The following is a 17,872-nucleotide window of genomic DNA, read 5'->3' as shown; positions in this document are numbered from 1 at the left end:
TATAACACTATTCATTATTAAATTCATTTTATTATAACGCTATTTTAAGACCTTTAATATATATAATATATTTAACCTTTTAAAAGAAATATTTGAAGTTTATTTTTTGTATCAATTGATTTATGTTACTTGTTACATTAGCAGTAAATTCGCGCTTGACATACACGGATTCAAGAAACAGATTGTGTTACTCTTGAAAGATGATTGGATATAACAGATCAATTGAAAAGTCGCCGGCCTGACACATAGATGGCGCTACTAGAATTAAATCCATATGTTATTTAGTTAGCCCTAACCATCAAAAGAAAGCATCTTTTTGTTGAATGAAGCAACTTTTGTTATTGTGAAAAAAATGTATAAAATGGAATTTCGCGTGTTGATAAAATATTCCTTTTTGAATGATTTTTGATAGATTTGATGACGAGTTTCCGGGCACTGCCTGGAAAATCAACTATCAAGGATTGGTATGCTAAGTTTAGACGTGGTAAAATAAACACCGAAGACGGTAAACGCAGTGGGCGCCCAAAAGAGGTTATCACTGGCCAAAACATTAAAAAATCCACAAAATGATTTTGAATGGCTGTAAATTTAAATTGAATGAAGTAGTAGACATTCCAATAGCAACTGTCCAAGATATCAACTGAACGTGTACATCATATCATTCACGAATATTTGGGTACATGGCCCATCATTTCATTCCGAAGTCCAATTGACAGTAATCCGAGTGGACTGCACACGATGAACCCGCTCCAAAGATGGGAGCTGGGAAAACGCAACAGTCGTCTGGCAAGGTTATGGCGTCTTTATTTTGGGATGCGCATGGAATAATTTTCATTGACTACCTTGAAAAAGGAAGGACCATCAACAGCGACTATTACAGAGCGTTATTGGACCACCTGAAGGACGAAATCGCCGATAAATGGCCGCATTTGAAGAAAAAGAAAGTGCTGCTTCACCAAGACAATGTACCGTGTCCAATGAAGAGTTGATCGCCGAAACTGAGGCCTATTTTGAAGCAAAGGACAAATCGTACTACAAAAATGGTATCGAAAAGTTGAAGGGTCGCTATAATTAGTGTAATCACCCCTGAAGGAAATTATGTTGAATAAAAAAATCTAATTTTGCCAAAAAAATGTGTTTTACCGTGGTAGGCCGGCGACTTTTCAATTGACCTGTTATACGATAAAGGTATGTATGTATATGTAAAAGTATGTACACATTTACTTGGGGGAAATAGCTCACTTAGTTGCTTGTTTTGGTGAAAGATAACATAAATGAAAGAGTTATTTTGATGTGAAGTATAGCTAAATAAGCATATAAAATTGTTTGAACCATTTATATGATATGACTAAATTAACTAATTAAAATGCTATTATATGTGCTTTCAAAGCAGAATAAAGCCAAGCCATTTGTAAATCATGCATAAGATAGCATAATAATGCGTCAGAAATTGTAAAGAAGGGATGAGCTATTACAACTGACGCCGAAAGTGGCTGTGATATATGTGCGGAGGAACTGGAAGAGAATCAACCACTATGAGCGTCACCTTTCGACAGCAAGAAAGATTAAGCTAGATTATTGAAAGAAAACAACCAGAATTCTTTGTTGGAAAGAAATCCATCCAAGGCGACCAAAAGCTCAAAAGTCAGCTAAGGTTACATTTGTATTTTCGATTAGTGTAAATATTAAGCAAAAATAGCCTTAGTACAAAAGAAAAAATTTCTGTTTCATTAAGATAATAAACAATATCAAAAACTGACAAAAGAGATAGATGGAAATGGAAATTAAATGAGCTATTACTATTTATTATTACTCTACAGATCTGATGTTAGTACTGCACTGACTGCAGGCCTTTTATGAACCTCAAAAAGATGCCGAAGAAAATAAATTAACTTCAACGAGAGATTCGTCTACAAAAAAAGTTAAAAGAGTATTGGAATCAATATACGAGTATGGTATAACTCCTGAATGAAACACAGTACTTTTAGTCTTATACTTAAGTACTTAAGATTAAAAAATGAATCGACTGGTTGAAAAAAATTGAAAGGACTCCATTTATTGACAGAAATATTGCTAAAAATGATATTATAAGCGTGGATATTACTTTAGTTGGAATAAAATAAAATAACTGATTATAAATAACAATAATTTTTAATTATAAAATCCTTAAATACTATATAATATACTTATAGAAATAATTAGTTATACTACAAAACCAAAATTTCATTTTGTCATTTTTGTGTCATATTATTTGTAGCAAGAATTTGTATTAAATAACAAGCGGCGAGTGAAAAAATAATAAGATATAAATGTGATATATTACAGTTAGCCCCTGATGGCTTCGTAGTGGTACTGACGGTGGGAGGTCCATTGGGATCCACGTCGAAATAGTCGTAAAATTCTTGTAGGTGATCATCTGTCCAAATTTTATTGATGTCGAGTATCTCTAGTACTTGTTGAGCGACAGGTTGGAATTCGTCCTCTGTATCTGTACGATTGGCAAAGAATTCTTTCATCTAGAGGAATATTAACGTTATTTTTGTTTAATTATCTTGATTTATGATATTTATTTTACTCACCTTATCTATTTGAGAAATATCAGATAAATATTCCGCTAAATTCATCGCTATATCTTTGAGACAGTTCATGTCTTGGTACCTACAAATATTATGTAAAATATAGTATTCGTCCCATGTTAATTAAACTATAAGAAATTTTAATTTTGTGGGCTTTCTAAAACAGCAACAATTTGAGATTGAGACGTGACTATTGGCAAGTACTTTATTTTATTACTAAAATTAAATATATGAATTGATTTTCCAATATCTCATATTCGAGCTTGACCAGAGGTTATTGGTCAACTGTATCGAAATTATCAAAAATGTATTGCCCAAATAAGGACAGAGTTTATTTAGGAATATACATCCTTCGGCTAGTCGGCAACACAAGTTAATTTTTTTCATCTCATTCGCCTTTAGGAAATTGTGAAGAGGATGAACATGAGGGCGGCTCTTTAGATAATTTACATTTTATACTAACGAGGAAGGACTCTATAACTTTAGTAAATAAACAAGTCAAGGCATTATCTTATCTCCGAGAAAATAGTTTTATTATACTGTCAGTAGATCTTTGAGCTATATAAAAAATGTAATTTTAAAACCTTTTAATTGTACCTATGTAATGATTTTTCAGATAGAATATTACTAATAATAAGGTGCGCTATATACTTTTTGATAAACAGAATTTTAACAGGGAAAGGCTCTAGGTTTGCTTGCAGTATAAGAAAATAAAAAGACAGAACTGTGATAGATTTCTAATAGATTAAATTGATAGCACTAAACAAATACAGAAAAGGGAAAAGACTGAAGAAGTAATTTTGATTTGTCTCAAAGTTCTTTGTTTATGATTATGAAAACTTTTCGCCAGAGACCCCTATTGAGTTTTCTCTCTATTACTCTACGTGTATATTCCTTTAAAATAATTTCATTATCCTGGTATCACCTTCCCAAAGGTTAATAATCACTTTAACACATTAAGTTTTAATTTAACTTTAAAATAATGTTATTATTGTTAACATTACTGACACTGAATCAAGAACTTTTTCGTAGCAATCAAGACTCGAAGAACAGAAATTGATGTACGAAAGCAAACTGTGTATGCCAACAGCTTGTATTATTAAAACTTTACTAATTAACATATTTGTTTTGTCTTATTTAACATATCAAAATCAGCAAAATTTTGATTGCTTAACTTTTAACAATTTACTTAACCTGTATTAAAACTTAATTTGGTTAATTTTTTATTAACAAATTAACAAATAATAAAGTCCTGTCTATGAACCTACCTTTCTAAGATTTTGTCTTGATTCTCCACCAAAAACTCGAATGCTATTTTGGCTCCTAGAGAACTAGAACTGCAAACCGCGGAGAATACTGCTGATGCATCTTGAGGTTTTATATCAGAAGTAGCATCTAAAGACATTTGCAGGTATCTAGCAATAGTAATACAAATAAGCGAATAGGCGTTACATATGCATCTTAACATACGTTTTCAGTTGATTTTCATTCTGTGTACAACCAAAGGCGAATAACAGCTTCATCTTTTCATTTTCAGTACTGGTTATATCATACACCCTCCATAAGAAGTCCCAGTAGGATGAATCCGTAGCATGCCGTATTGCCATACAGTAAACCAGCTGTCTAACATTTTTATGGGGCCTAAAATGATTATTCTGAGTAATAGGGAGTATTGCCAATTAAAACTGAAACATACTTGTTTCCAGTAAGGTAGAAACGTTCGAATTTTTCCAAGGCCGTATCGACACAAGCCGCATATCCAAAGTGACACGCTCCTGTTAGAATATCAATCTGTTTCGTTGTATATAAATAATCTGCTTCGTTATCTTTTGGATCCCAGGACACTGTACTATAAACTCTTTCGATTAACTTAAATATGTACTCCTACAACATAAGACATTTTAAAGTGATGATTATGACTCGCATGTCTAATAGTTGTATCTACCGTGTATTATATTATTTTATAATCTACATTAAGCATTTCTTGTATATATTATAAATATAATAAAATATATAATGCAAATATATTGTAATGATCTCGTAAACAATTGGGACGATTCAATAAAATCTAGAAATACGATTCTTTGGTATTCAGAAATCGAATTGTCGGGATTTTATGTTCTAATACTTTCATTATAAGTAGATTTATTTAATTTAATTGTTTCTAAAATATTATGAATTAATTTCAAACTTAATACAGAAACTTTTCAATATTCGACGCGACTTGTTCAAACCAAATAGTTCTCATATGAATGAAATTCCATCAGTAAATTCCCCTAAAATCTAAAATATTTCAACATTCTTTATAAATTGAAATAAATGGAGCAACAAATTAGAACATCAAGAAATGCTTTAAGATTTTCCTCAAAAATACGAAACTTGTAATAGAAAAATGGTCAAACTATCAACTAAAACATCTTCAATGAAAACTTTTAAAAATTAGCAAATTATATTTATAACAGGTGGGGCAAAAGTCCCGCTGTTATTTTGATTGCGCGCCATCATGGTTATGTGATGCTTTGAGGTTTAGCTCAGTTTCCCTTTAAGCATTGTGTTGTGTAGACGTCCAAATTTTATTATGAATATACACCACAAGAACGAGTACAAATTGTGGAAATATTTAATGAAAATAATCGTTCCATTATTGCTACTCAGCGGAAATTGTGTCAATCGTCCAGTGTCTCACAAAACCACAATTAAACGATAAGTTTACATGCGAAGTTTCGACAGTACGGTACGATACCAGACAGGTCTCGTTCTGGAATACATCGGACGTCTCGTAACGCTGAAAATGTGGCTCTGGTGTGCGATAGTGTTGCAGGGTCTCCAGAAACATCAATTTGGAGACGTGGTTTCCAATTACACATTTCTGCACGCAGTTTAAGGAGAATTTTGAAAACTGATTTGAAAATGCTCCCGTACAAAATTCATTTAGTCCAAAAATTGTTACCGTGAGATCCTGATCAACGAGTTGAGTACAGTATTGTAATCCTAAGGTTATCTGGCCAAATTGAAGATTTTTCCTCTAAATTGATAATGAGGGAGGAAGCCCATTTTCTTCTCAGTGGCCACATCAATAAACAGAACAGTCGGTTTTGAGGAACACAGAATCCTCAATTAATTCATGAAACATCATTGCATCTCTGAAAACAACTGTATGGTGTGGTATTCATGCTGGAAACATCATTGGTCCCTATTTTTTGAAAATGACCAGGGTGTTGGAGTTACTGTTACTGCTGAACGATCCAAGACAAGATTAGAAATTTTCTTGTGCCTGAAGATGGGGTCACAGCTCGTTCAACAATTCAATTATTGAATGACGTTTGTGACGAAGTGGCGATTTATCATGGCCAGCCAGATCTCCGGATTTAACAGCACCAGACTTTTTCTTATGGGGTTTTTCAAAATCAAAAGTTTATGTGAATAAGTCCCAAACAATTCAATATCTTAAAGACAATATTTGTCGCGAAATTGAAGAAATTCAGCCTCAGATGTTAAAACTGCCTTAAAAGAGCCGAAAGTTGCATAGCGAATCGCGATCACCATTTAGCCGGTATAATTTTTCAATCATAACGAAAAAAAAATGTACAGACCAAATAAACTTTTTATGAAAACCAAACTTATTTATCTTTTCTTGGCAAAGTTATAGGCAATCAAAATGGTAGTGGGACGTTTACCCTGCGTTGTATTACATAATTCTGTAAAAATGTGAGGAATTCTAGAACACAGTAATGTACTTACCAAAATAACTGGTTTTAAATTGTCATCGACTCTTCTGAGAATATAGTTAAATCCCTTGATGGCCACATCCCAAGGATAGTGCGATTCTTCACTAGACAAATATTGAGTGTAATCCAAAATTAGAGAGTAGTTGACCATTCTTGCTCTACCGAGAGCGAACAGGTCATCCAGCAGTTGAGCTCTGTTTAAATCGGGGATATCGCTAAAATTTGATGATTGCAACGAACGAGATATATTATGCCACATATCTCCATAATGTACACGGTAATAACCTGCAATAAATTGTGTGAGTAAAAGTGCTCTAGCCATTTCACATCTTCTCTACAAACCCGAAGCTTGAGTATTGAGTATGACCCATTCTTCATCCACGGATTTTACCTTGATTTCGAACGTCTCGTTCGGGTGAAGCCATTGTGTTAAGGTGGTATTTGTAAACTGCGTCAAATTGGAAGCTAGAGTATAACTTACTGGAACGTACCATTGATACGTGGTGTCCAATCCGGAATACAAAAATCTACCCTAAAAACGCAATCATTTTAAACAGTCGCAAACTACCAACTGGACTGTTGAATGTTGAATAATTTTTTTAAATAAATTCACCAGAAACATACAAAATTCTTTTTTCTTTTTATATTGTCTCATTAGGTGCTTGTGTGTATGATTTTTTCACTTTAGAAATATTTGTTAGTCAAAAACAGTTCTTTTTTCTGGCAAGTAGTGCTTTTTCCATAGTGCTCAAACGATCTGAAATGGCATTTTCGGTCAATTCGTATGTCAATTAAAATAAATTCACCAGAAACATACAAAATTGTTTTATCTTGTCTCATTAGGTGCTTGTGTGTATGATTTTTTCACTTTAGAAATACTTGTTAATCAAAAACAGTTCTTTTTCCTGGCAAGTAGTGCTTTTTCCATAGTGCTCAAACGATCTGAAATGGCATTTTCGGTCAATTCATATGTAAACGTCTTGATCTAGTTGATTTATCAACTGCTAAACTGTATGAAAGTCTTCTGTTGAAGTATGTGGAGTTCGGTTTTTATTCAATAAGTCTTGTAACTTTTTGAATTAATTGTTATCAATTTTTTCAGAATTCTATAGTTAGAGTCTGTAGGCACTAAATAATTCAATAATACTGAATGAAATACTGACTTTTTATATATAAAAATGCCAAACCATGGTTTAAGTCTTTCGTTAATATGTACATTGGATGTACTGTAATGTTAAAATAAATTGTATTTTATAACATTTTTGTTTCGTTATTTCATTTACATTAGAATGTTGTTATAGATTAAAGCTAAAATACAAAGTTAAAAGGTGCAATATTGTAACGTTTTAAATTGAGATGACGTGAGCTCACTACTATTTATATAAACTATATATTTAAAGACGCTCTTATTATTTTAGTTTATACGTCAATGGGCTATAATTCTTTCTCCTATAGTTTCAAAGTAGGTTAAAATAGAATATTAAGTAATGTGTTAAAAGAAGCAAATAACGTGTAAATATAAAATATAAGTCATCTAGCATAATGTGTAATAAACAGTTAAAAATATGGTTTATTATTTGCTAAAACTAGAGAGCGCGTTAAAAGTAAATTGGTCATTAGAGCTTGATTCACGTATTAATTTCCGTATAGTTAAGTATTTGATGAACCAATATAGAGGATTAAAAGCCCCAACAAATATTTCGCATTTCCACCAATAGATATCGCTTATCGAAATACATTGAACACCTATATAATATTAAATGGCGGTCTGTCCACCACTTGATGACATCTACAATATCATATAATCATAGGATAAACATGGTTTTGTTTGCTTTTTGCAAATAATTTAATTTTAACTTAATAATTCACTTTTTTATATTTTATTTATTTTTATATGCCTTTATTTTTATTTATTATATCCTTCGTTACATAGAAGATTAATTTTAGAGAATCAATATTTTAAATTTCAATTAAGTCTTACAACCAATTGGTTCTTTAAGTTAAACACTATATTTTGAATATCTGTTATCAAATTGTCAAAATAGCAAATGTATTAATTTTAATTGAATAGTATTCCTCAATTAAAATAAATTCAAGATTAAGGTAGGAGGTTGTTGCATTCATTGGTAACTTAAGCCAATATGCGCCAGTTTGGTTCTATTAATGTCGTAATTATTAAATAATTCTTCTGTCATGATTAATATAAAAATACGATTATTTCCAGTGAGAATAGTTCTTAATTTTTCTTTACATTTAAATTCAATATATGTGTTGCTTACCTTTTGGTGAACTGTGATAGTCTTATAGCCATCCCTGGTCACTTCCAATAACGGATACCCAGGATATTTTTCCCAGTTTAGCAGTACTTCCTTCAAAACCTTACCTTTAGGTAGAAGGCCCCCTTTGAGGTTTACTTTAGCACTAATGAGATTCCACATCCCTTGAGCTTCAGTAGTCCTATACGAACTACAATTCAAATAGATATAATAAGCAAGTATTAAGGGTTTTTCATGGCTTACTAAGACGTCAGAAAGTTTTCAAGCCCTCCTCTGAAGCAGTCATAACCTGCTATTACTTCTTTCAGCATTCGAAAGATACTAGCGCCTGAAATAATCAAATTCTCGAATACATTATATATCGTATATTTTCTGTAAACTATAAAAATTTTCAATAAGGCCAGGTCGACGTTGAAATTGAATCAAATTGTTTTAAATTATTTGAAAGGCTATGTATTACCCTTATTTCGCACCACTAACGATATTATGTTCCACACATTAAAGAAAAAATAAATAAATAAAAAAGTAATAAAATAAAATACTAAACCCATTAGGTATATGGGTGAATACCAGATTATTCCTACGACATCACAAAAATCCCACAACAAATAGTATACTCAGATCATTCATGCAGTATCTTTGTAGTAACATCCGTGGTGTGACACAGCCACTGTTCTGCAGGAATCATTATCATTCATCGATTATTAAACAGTTTTTTATCAAGCTCGGCTGATTTGGTGTCGTTTTTTATAGAAAAATAATGTTCTTAACATAGCTATTCATTCCAACACTCTCTGCATTACTAAATATGCTTAACAATGAGACTTAATGAACTTACTGAAAAAATAAATCAGAACAAACATCATCAAAATATCGACTCGTCCTTGTTGAAAAGCCCTATATATAATTTAAGTAATTTAGTAATGAAAATGTAATTAATTTTGAGGGGTTGATGCTATTTTTTCCATTTTTATAGAAAATGGGAATTGTACTTAATAAAACGACTCATTTTCGAGTCAAACACTGAAAGTACTGCTTCATAGCTTCAGCCAGAACATTCAGCATCAACAAAAATAAATAATAGTAAGAGTAAATAGTGCTGGTTGAATATGTTTTCGCTATTTCAGAATATTTTCCGACTAACCAGTGATGTTTCCTATTTAACCTACCATCGAGTGGATGCCAAGGTATTTGGCTTATTTTGCTTGAGGTACTAGGCATCTCTAAAGAGATATAATTAGGCAAAATTGACATGGACAGATTTCGAGGCGTTAAGCTTGTAATTCCACTTGCTTGCCACTTGTAATTCTTCCATAATACATTATGTCTGCAGAGATATATCTTTTTTCATAGTGACCGTGTTGTTGGCAAATGTTTCAAGCATTGTTTATTTTGTTGATGGGATATCGGCAGTGTTGAGCAAATATAGAATGGTTTCACTACCCTGCAGTACTCCAGTCGAAATAAGTTTAAATGTTAAGAATGTGTATAAAGAAGACTTAGTGTTATAGGTATTTAAATATGTTAAAATACTCATTCTACATAATAACTGTACTTGTACCTTTAAAGTATGTGATTTTATTGAATTTTGATATTATTTCTTTGGTGGTATCCACGTCCGTATCTAGAGGTGGCGAATCTACATAAGAGTCGATCTCTAAAGCTGGATGTACTGCTTGCAGAAGGATTTGCTTATCTAGTTCCCACTCTGGAAAGACCTACCACATTTAACATATTTACCTCGATAGTTCTTGCTCACTGTTTGTAAAATTTACCAGATGCGTTATGAGATATTGCATATAGGTCGCCAATCCTTTGGATACGTAACATATCGACCACCATTCCGGCGTCGCCACATTACCGAACCACATCTGAGCAAACTCGAAAGACATAGTCATCGCGATCTTGCCCATATCCAGTGCGCTGGAATCATCGTTACTCAATAATAGACTGGATTCCCTTGCAGTCACCAAACCCCAGTTTTCTTCTGCGATGACCGGTAGATGAGGCACAGCCAACACATCCATTTTATCGTGATAGCTTTAAGAAGAAATTATAATGCATTGGAACAAATATATATTTTCGCAAAATACGTATAATCAAATATCAGTTAATATTAGATCGGTTTAAAAAACATATAGTTTAGTCAAAATAACAGTGAACTCACGTCATCAAAATGTTTATTGTATTTCCTGCCGCAATTTGTAAATTCATTTTAGTATCAGATAATAATTTCTTTCTTATTTTATTCTAATTAAAAAGAGAGACACTGCTGTCTGATAGGACCGAACATGTAATCGAACCGGCCTGCAAAATTCGTCCGGTTGTCAAAAGTCTGGAAAATTCTTCATTCTCAAAATAGCAATTATGATAACTACAGATTATAAACCGGTAAAAGATATTTTAAGGCTTTGTTTGTTTTGATAAATTTCAAATCACTGCTTATTATTACTCTGATTGCGTCTCTAATCAGTTACTTCGAACAGGAACGAGATAATGGAGGTTCATTCTTGCCAGTAAAATTCGTTAGAGAGTTAAGCATTTTTACTGTTAATTATAAATTTGCTGCGGTTTTTATTGAAAATATTTTTAGCGTGTTGCAGCTGCAATGAATACTAGTATGGACACGGTCTGAAATATCTGAAAAAATAAAAATTATAATGGATTCAAGACAACAAAACTTGAAGGCAAAAGGAATAATAATTGAATAGGTTTTATTAGTCAAAACATTTATTAATAATTAATTGCAGATATATTATTCTTCATGCTGGAAACAGAATGGTTAATAACACGTTCAGTTTGGATGAACTCAATCAGACACATTGAAGAAGAAGTTGACAAATAATGGAATCGTGAACAAATGTTAGATAGAATGAAAGAGAGCTTAATTATTCGTTTGAAGGAAAAATTACTGAATATGATATGATGGAATGGTGCCAATTCCGAAGACAGGGTGATGAGAGTGGAAACAAGTAAAGGTGTTCAGAAATTAAAAAATGTAAGGAGAGAAAGAATATTGTTTTGCAGATATGGCAAATGCTTTAAGAAGAATGCATTAGTGATTAAAAACAGCTTTATTTAAAAAGATGTATACAGGTAGTAACAGAATAAACTAAAGAAATATAAAAGTGTTATCAAAATAGCTTTACAAGGAAACAATGTACCGAAGGAAACAAGAACTAAGACTAAGGATACTCTTTAATGAAAATAAAATATTTTACTTGAATATACAATTGTTAATTAGATGGATTAGGCCTCCAGTGGATAACAATACATAAAAAAATGTGCCTAGAACTCTAACTCTTAGGTGGTATGGAAGACCTCAATGTAATTTTTTTTTGTTCTGGCCTAAACACCAGGCGGTGGAATGCATGATGCATACCTGGTCGCGGAGACTTACCCTGGAGTGACAAGTTGGACCGGGTTATGTGGGATTGCCTTTGGGCTTACCAATACACTAAACCGAAACCGCCTCACAGTTGACCCCTGTGGATCACTACTGCTACTGCATTAAATTTGGGGATATGGCACCCGCTGATCGGGCAGCCGTTATTGGGCACGAGGGTCCGGCGATTCTATTGATTCGCAAACCTGAGTTAACACACAACTGGGTACTGTTGTATGGGGGCAAAAGTTATGACTGTAGCGACGGATGAGGTCGTTTCAGCCTGGAAAAGGGGATGGGGGGATCGAACCCGCGACCTTCGCGTTATTAGCACGACGCTCTAACCAACTGAGCTAATGGGTCACATTTTGTAAATATACATACATATACAAACCTAACCTATAAACTATTATAACTGTATAATTAATTGTAGTTTTAATTTTAAGTCCATCGATAATATATGCGTTAGATAGCAGAATTTTTGTTTAATTATTTTACTTAGATTAAAATTGTGTTGTATGTCAAATCCAAAATGTATTAAAACTCAGAGTTGACGCGGCAACATTGCAACGTTTTGACGTCATCAATTCGGATGTCGTGAGTTCACTGTTTTATTGAGTGGACCGTATGTTTTTGAACTTACATGAAATTTGTAAAATTTACCAACTGTTTTACCAAAGACGGTCCAACGCTAACTGCCCAACTTCGCACTGATTCGGTTCCTATTCTAGAACACACCCTGTATACTCCTCCGGTGCTAGTAATGTTTTCACCAGTATTGCAAGAGAACTCATTTTTGTGAAATAAACCGATACCTATCATGTACGTAGACAACTTTCGAGTGGTTTTAAAAAGTACTGTCTCATAAGCGCTGAAAAAATGTTACAATATAACAAAAAATAATGCAAATTCTTTTAAAAAAAACTCACTCATCACTATCGATGATATCTGATGTGTCCACAACACTACCGTCTGTGTCGAATAATATATCAATTCCTGGAGTGTATGACACGTAAAGTTGGTAAGTTGTTTTGAACGTTGGTTCATCAAAACAGGGAAACACTCTTCTAGCAAAATTTGGAGCAAATTGGGAGAGAGCAAAGTACTTTATCCCCTCGCTCGTTTCGAAACTCGTCCGGTATAAACCGTACATATCATCAGTACTTAACCTGTAAAAATATTTTGTATATCATCAAACCAAACCGAAACAGACCAAAATCCAACCTGCTGGTGTAGTTAATGTAGAGAGTTACTCCATAGATGTCCTTACTGATATCTTTCGAGCCTTCTATCGTTAGTATATCGGTGGATTCATCGATGTTAAACTCCGTCAAGGCCGTGTCGTCCAGGAATATCTGATGGATTTTGATAAAGTCGTGCGCCGCATGCATTTTCAAGTCGGTAGTGTAAGTTCCACGTACCACCAATTTTATTTGCGCGTATCCCATGAATTCGTAGGGTTCTTGGTAGAAAGTATCATCGTTGAAGGTTAGTTGCAATTTGTAACTGCTAACATCCAGCGATTGTAATCTCTCGCAATTTACCCAGTTTATCAAAATGCAGCTGAGAAAAATAACCAAAGACATACTGTTCTGAAAGATAGTATTAAAATTAGATGCTTGTACCTTTTTATCAGCGATATCTATTGACAAAAATGCGAAATTAAACAACATATCCTTTGATCGTTTTGACATTTGTATACAAAAAACAACAATTTTGATTATAGTATTATTGAGTAATTCAGTAAATACACACGCTAATCATAAAATGTTCAAAATTGTATATTCGACTTTTATTACTTTGTTTGATTTGAAGAAATCTGCTACCGAAGCGCATTAACCAGTTTTAGAAATTTATAACAGGTCAATTGAAAAGTCCCCAGTCTACCATAGTAAAAAACATTTTTGGGCAAAATTAGTGTTTTTTATTCAACATAATTCTCTTCAAGGGTAATACACTGATTATAGCGATCCTCCAACTTTTCGATATCATTTTTATAGTATGATTTGTCCTTTTTTTCAAAATTGGCCTCAGTTTCGGCGATCACCTCTTCATTCGACGAAAATGTATTCCCAGCGAGCATTCTTTTGAGATCTGAAAACAGGAAATAGTCGCTGGGGGCCAGATCTGGAAAACACCGTGGATGAGGAAATAATTCGAAGCCCAATTCATGAATTTTTGCAACGATGCATTGTCTTGGCGAATCAGCACTTTCTTTTTCTTCAAATGCGTTTTTCGGTGATTTCGTCCTTCAAACGGTCCAGTAATGCTATGTAATAGTCGCTGTTGATGGTCCTTCTGTTTTTAAGGTAGTCAATGAAAATTATTCCATGCGCATCCCAAATTTAGACGCCATAAACTTCGGAATGAAATGAGGGAGTCATGTTTCATCCATTGTCACATATCCACGCAAAAATTTAGGGTTATTACGCTTGATCATCTTCAAACAGTGCTCCAAATCATCAACTCGTCGTTGTTTTTGGTCAAAGTGAGCATGCAAAGTGAGCTCGCGCGGCACCCACTTTACACAGAGCTTTCTCATACCCAAATATTCGTGAATTATATATGTACACATTCAGTTGATATTTTTAGAGTGTCTGCTATTTTATTCAATTTTAATTTACGGTCATTTAAAATCATTTTGTGGATTTTTTAAATGTTTTGTCGGTAACAACCTCTTTTGGGCTTCCACTGCGTTGATCGTCTTCGGTGGTCATTTTACCACGTCTAAACTTAGCATACCAATCCATGATGGTTGATTTTCCTGGGGCAGTATCCGGAAACTACGCATCAGGCCAAGTTTTTGCTTCAATTGTACTTTTTCCCTTCAACAAGCAATATTTTATCAACACGCGAAATTCCTTTTTATCCATTTTTTCACAATAACAAAGCTTCACTCAAAATGCTATAATTCACAAACTAACGATCCGACAGCTGTCAAATTTATATACGCATCTTTAGGGGTTAGGGCTAACTAAAAAGCATATGGATTTAATTCTAGTAGCGCCATCTCTGAGTCAGGCCGGTGACTTTTCAATTGTTCTGTTATTGACTCTGCTTCGTCATATCCCAATTGCCAGTTCTCAGTTCAACGAACTAAAAATGTTCGAAGACACTGAATTACTTGTGGAAAATGTAAAAAATAACGGAAAACATTTTAATTGATATATGGACCTATGAATTCGTTTTAAAGGTTTTTTTATTTCAAGCTTTATTGTGAAAAATCGGTACAATGTACTTTATTCGAAATATAGTCTAACGAGAGCGAAATTATTTTTTGCTACCCACGAATCGATCTATTTTTCGATGTCTATATAAGAAGCTAAGGCCTATTCATGTCATGTTAAAAAGTAGCAATGAGAAGGAGTAAAATTTGGAGAATACGGCGGGGTGGAGTAGCTCATTTTAATTTTTAATTTTTAATGTTCATAAGTATGTTTTCACCGGTTGTGTAACATATGGTCGAGCATTGTTAGGCTGAATAATAACATTGTTGTATCTTTGCTCGTATTATGCCCATTTTTCACACAGTGCTTGGCTCAAGCGCGTCAAATGTAGTCGATAGTGATTTCCATTAACAGTTTCATTAGGTTTTAGCAACTTATAATATACTACACCAAATTGATCCCACTAAACACAAGGCATTAGCTTGGAGTTATCGATGTTATTCATGGATGCATAACTGCCAATAATTCATAATATATATATATATATATATATATAACTATATATGTAAAATATATACATATATATATGTATATATTATACATAGAATTTAATTATTGGCAAGAGGATGAAATAAGTAATGTTCAGCGATGTATGACATTTGACAATCCACACTTCTAATCTTTGATATTTTTGATAACTATTGATATCATTAGAAATCTACGTAAAAATTTAAAAATATTTTCCACAGTGACTAAAAAAAGTCATCAATAATTATTGATCTTTAAACGGTTTTATTTTAAATTTCATCTGCAATCTGGTGTATACCAATTTTTCTGTCGCAATATCGATTGTTTATTATCGAAATACCGATCAATTTTATTTTTAATCCCCTAAATCTTGACAATTATGTCTGGTATCATTGCAAAATCTTTAAAAAATATATAAACTAGTTTTAACCGCCTGTCGACGTGAGGGATTCAGTTTATTTTATAAAAATGTACAAAGCAAATTCGAATGCATAAAAATATTACCAGCAGAGCGACATTGATTTAAGCGAGAGGATCCATAAATGTAATTCATAATATCTCATAATCTGTTATAGAATTCATTGAGTAGCATCTTCTATATGTATTTATTCACTATTCAGATATAATTATTACAATTAGACTAGGCACAAAAAAGAAAAGGCTGAAATTTTCAGTGAAATCACTTGTATTGAAATAATACTGTACTATACACTTGCATCGTATTATATCAAAAATATATTGAAGTGTTTCCCGTCTAATCTAATTATGAAAATAAATTTACCAACCTACCCAGCAATTACCACCAAAAAATTAGTATCAAGGAAGTATAATAAATAATAATGAAGGATATTAATAAACATAAAAAATATCTCTAATAAAAAAATGATGATTCTTAAACCCGAAAAAGAGGAAATGTCGTTTCCTTCTACCTTATAGTCTCCAACGTTTTAAAGTAAATGTACTTCAAAATCGTTCGAATCCTGCTGGGGCATGGTCGTAAATTTATGTTTGTGATTGTTTAAAATTTGTGAATGTTCTAGGCGAGAGTGTAAAATCCGACAAGGAAAATGATCCCAGTCACGCCAGTAAAACTAGGCTGGGTAAGACCGGATGTCTTCTGGGATGATTTCTAAAGTTGATCACTCGCCAGGCTTAATGCTGAGGACTATGGTTTTGGAGCCCACGTTAAACTTTAGGCCCAGTCCAGATAAACCCATAGTTGGTAAAAGGAGACTTATATATTATTATTAATATATATTAATATATTTATAAAAAATAACACCATAAAAAAACCTTAATAAAACAATACACGTAGCTGAAAACTTAAAGTATTTCTCTTAAAGCCTATAAAATAAAATCGACATACATAACTTCCCTTGCTTTTTGCAACTACATACATCTAGACGAACGCATAACTTAAAAGAAGCCATATACTTGGTGAACGAAAACACATTTATTAGATATTTAAATTAAAACAAATGCATTAACTTATCGGACACAAATCTAAGCTATTCTTAGATAACAATATATCGCTGTACGTATTAACAATTAGGCTTATTTGGTCAAACAGGGTCAAACCATGGGGTGCTGTCAGAAAATAATCCCTTTAAAACAACTCTTATTAAGCACCCATTCCAGTATATTTCAATATGTTAAAGAAAACATTAATTACACTCTGTTAAATATGCAGGATTTTAGACTAAATAAATTAAATATTCTTCTTTTAGTTTTGCTTGACTATTTTGCTATGAAAAAAATGCTACTGAAAATAATTGTGTGAAATACCCTAACTGAGCAATGTTCAGTACTCATCAGCCCCAATGTCTTAACGAAACTGTACTATGTTTATAACATCAAATAATAATGCCTAAAATACTTTTTAACTCGATGCATCATGCCATACACTAAAAATCTCACCTAGATCAGAACTACATTAAAAAATATCTGATATCACAACAAAGTGTCTACTAACATATCAAACTAAACACTAATAAGACTTTAATTAAGCAGTTATTTATAATTTATGATTTTCATAATCACAGTCACATCCATATGGTATATAATATATATTGCAAAACTCTTACTTACCTCAATGGTATTTAAAAAGAAACAAATGTACATACCCCGCATCACAATTCCCTTTATAGTAATAAGAATCTTATCACAGATGCAAAATATCTATCAATTATGTCGACGTCTATTGAGAGAAATG

The 17,872-nt window shown here is 32.7% G+C and overlaps 1 protein-coding gene across 1 annotated transcript; it reads right to left on the bottom strand.

Annotated features, from left to right (window-relative positions):
- Positions 1 to 2,132: 2,132 nt before the first annotated feature.
- On the bottom strand, positions 2,133 to 17,809 carry LOC143194766 (aminopeptidase N-like). The gene is made up of 15 exons (XM_076401447.1): positions 17,749 to 17,809; positions 13,190 to 13,557; positions 12,895 to 13,134; positions 12,609 to 12,836; positions 10,356 to 10,620; positions 10,142 to 10,298; positions 8,824 to 8,908; positions 8,584 to 8,770; positions 6,647 to 6,836; positions 6,318 to 6,589; positions 4,273 to 4,460; positions 4,047 to 4,217; positions 3,845 to 3,991; positions 2,580 to 2,658; positions 2,133 to 2,516 (listed from the first exon to the last, which is right to left on the bottom strand). The coding sequence occupies exons 1-15, from the start codon at positions 17,788 to 17,790 to the stop codon at positions 2,232 to 2,234; spliced, it is 2,904 nt and encodes a 967-aa protein (XP_076257562.1). The 5' UTR covers positions 17,791 to 17,809; the 3' UTR covers positions 2,133 to 2,231.
- Positions 17,810 to 17,872: the final 63 nt, after the last annotated feature.

The sequence above is a fragment of the Rhynchophorus ferrugineus genome, unplaced genomic scaffold (assembly GCF_030347505.1).
Source record: "Rhynchophorus ferrugineus isolate W39M unplaced genomic scaffold, kcgeb_rfMv2 rfM4, whole genome shotgun sequence".
In the NCBI taxonomy this organism is placed as follows: domain Eukaryota; kingdom Metazoa; phylum Arthropoda; class Insecta; order Coleoptera; family Curculionidae; genus Rhynchophorus; species Rhynchophorus ferrugineus.
This window is presented reverse-complemented; position numbering and strand designations above follow the sequence as displayed.

Excerpts from the sequence above, each read along its gene's own strand:
- LOC143194766 (XM_076401447.1), bottom strand. The coding sequence starts at position 17,790 with ATGCGGGGTATGTACATTTGTTTCTTTTTAAATACCATTGAG. Across the intron at positions 10,621-12,608 it reads GTAAATTTTACAAATTTCAT|CTATCACGATAAAATGGATG; the intron begins GTAAGTTCAAAA and ends TTCTTCTTAAAG. Across the intron at positions 6,837-8,583 it reads CTATCACAGTTCACCAAAAG|GGTAGATTTTTGTATTCCGG; the intron begins GTAAGCAACACA and ends TTGCGTTTTTAG.